At 51.2% G+C, this 2,166-nt stretch overlaps 2 protein-coding genes across 2 annotated transcripts; both read left to right on the forward strand.

The window, feature by feature from the left end:
• Positions 1–188: 188 nt before the first annotated feature.
• On the forward strand, positions 189–1,143 carry Pmar_PMAR005741 (WD-repeat protein, putative; the record flags this gene model as incomplete). Its single annotated transcript, XM_002764334.1, has 6 exons — positions 189–263; positions 299–363; positions 420–527; positions 663–813; positions 862–1,017; positions 1,072–1,143. 6 exons carry the CDS (start codon positions 189–191, stop codon positions 1,141–1,143), a joined length of 627 nt encoding a protein of 208 aa, XP_002764380.1.
• Positions 1,144–1,269: 126 nt separating this feature from the next.
• Pmar_PMAR005742 (actin, putative) lies at positions 1,270–2,094 on the forward strand (the record flags this gene model as incomplete). Its single annotated transcript, XM_002764335.1, has 4 exons — positions 1,270–1,432; positions 1,485–1,742; positions 1,795–1,925; positions 1,972–2,094. The coding sequence occupies 4 exons, from the start codon at positions 1,270–1,272 to the stop codon at positions 2,092–2,094; spliced, it is 675 nt and encodes a 224-aa protein (XP_002764381.1).
• Between the last annotated feature and the right edge of the window lie 72 nt (positions 2,095–2,166).

A 2,166-nucleotide genomic window follows, 5' to 3' on the forward strand; every position in this document is an offset into this window, starting at 1 on the left:
AGGTAGTCGTGATGGGCTAGTCCGGTTCTATGCCCTTGGTGAGGATAGCAAGTCTGCGGAGCTCATGTCGAGTGCTAACAATGGGATAAAGGGAGGGTACTCTACACTGTTGGTGTCGACAAGATGTCAGTTGTGCGGTTGTCAGGGTCGCGGCGGTGACAGCTCTTACAATCTCTTCTGATGGGAGCATGGTCATTACTGGTGATGCTGGTGGACTCCTTGCATTGTACAATGTTCCCACTGGTGAGATCGATTGGATCAGGGTATCTGGTGTCAAACACTTAGCATTCGCCCTTAGAGTCATCCCGGGACGTATCTGGTCCGCGAGCGGTCTTTGCCGATCATCACATGGAGGGCTGCGGTGTGAGCAGGTGGATAACTCTGCGGGGTCTACATTGATGGTGATCATCCGTGTTTAGACTGGTGAGGGTCGACGCGGAAACTGTGATGTCGGCGTCCCTGGACAACACTCTTGCCCTATGGGACATTTTGGCCGTCAAACGCAATGCAGTTCTCCCCTGTGGAAGGTGGGGGATTCGGGACCTTAACGATTAAGCTCTTCGAATATTAGAGGATCATCGTTCTATAGCGTGTGCGGTCATCTCCTGCTATAGGGCTCCTCTGTTTATCTGTTCTTGCAATGCTCATTATTAGTGATTTAGGGCGGCAACCGCTATGGCGATCTCAGCGAGTAGACAAGGAGTATGCACAGGCCACGACGACGGCCGTGTTGCTTACTGGGATCTGCGCTCTTCGAAGAATGAGCTCGAACTCGTTCAACAGTACAGGACTCACGAGCGTTCTATCACGGGGGTGAGTGATGAGCTTCAAGGCTGATACTGTTCCTCACTATGGGTTCAGGTGTCGTGGAACCCGACGAGTGACTACCTAGTCGCTACTAGCTCTCTCGATGGGACTGTTAGACTCTATGATTCACGTTCGGCTCGGCTGCCACTTCAAAGGTGTGATATGCCCCAAGACATCGCAGTCACTGGATGTACATGGCTTAATGACAAGGTAATCACGATACCTGTCCTTCTGGTCGCAGCTGGTTGCAATGCGTTATCTCAGGTGATCCTCTCGTCGGGTTCGGATGGCAAGGTCCGCACTCATATGATCAATCCATCACTGGCTACTCAGTGACTACACTTATGCCGATCGATGGCCCAACGTCATTCATACGTATATTCCTAGACGAAAGTTTCTTGCCAAAAGTTCGCTTGTTTAGTTGTATCATCTACGATGGAATACATTCACGATTTTTCGATCATGGAAACAACCGCCTTTAGCGATCTCGAGTGCAAGTTCGATGAAACTGATGTAATTGTTATGGACACAGGGTCGGGTCTCACTAAAGTCGGCTACAGTGGCTACGACGTCCCTGTGAGGGTTATCCCGACTGTGGCCTTTCAAGCCGAGTTTACTCGAGAAAGTATGGCTTCTCCGTATGTCTACGATCTGGTAGTGGCCAGTTCTCTCGTTAGGCTCGTTTGATGACAGTCTGATCCTTGAGACTACCAGTGGGAGTCGGGCAAGCACAGCTGAGACCAAGGATGCAAAGCTGTACGGTGAAGATGCGATCCATGCCTTCGTCGAGAGTGGTGGCCAACAAGCGAGTGCTGGTGAACGGCAAATAATACGACCAGTGCAACGTGGTGAGATCATTGATAAGGATCATCTCGAGGCCTTCTGGGAGTACACACTGAGACAGATAATGAGACCATCCAAGCGGAAGCTCGATGGTGGGGTCGTTACTCGCCAGTTCCACCCTTGAATGTCGTTAACTGGTCTCAGGAGCAGTGTCTCTGGAGGAGTTCCCAGTATTGATGGCTGATACCCCATCTAGTACTGCTGTGGCGACGGCTAGCAATGATCAACTCGTCGGTGTTGGTGGCAACAGCTATACTCGAGCGTGGATGGCAGAGGTGGAGTCTCCGGCCTACAATATGGACCTCAACTCATACCAATCAGGTTATGTTTGAGAAGTTCAATGTTCCGGCTTTTGCTGTCATGAATACAGCAGCCCTCTCCTTGTTCTCCACCGGTATGCCCACGGGGCTAGCGGTCGACATCGGGGAAGGGTATCCTCTATGATTGAGCCTCGTCGCGATCCTAGTCACTGCTTGTAGGTACTCATGCCACACCGGTTTTCCAAGGATTTGCCAT

This window comes from Perkinsus marinus, assembly GCF_000006405.1.
Source record: "Perkinsus marinus ATCC 50983 genomic scaffold scf_1104296977992, whole genome shotgun sequence".
NCBI lineage: Eukaryota > Perkinsozoa > Perkinsida > Perkinsidae > Perkinsus > Perkinsus marinus.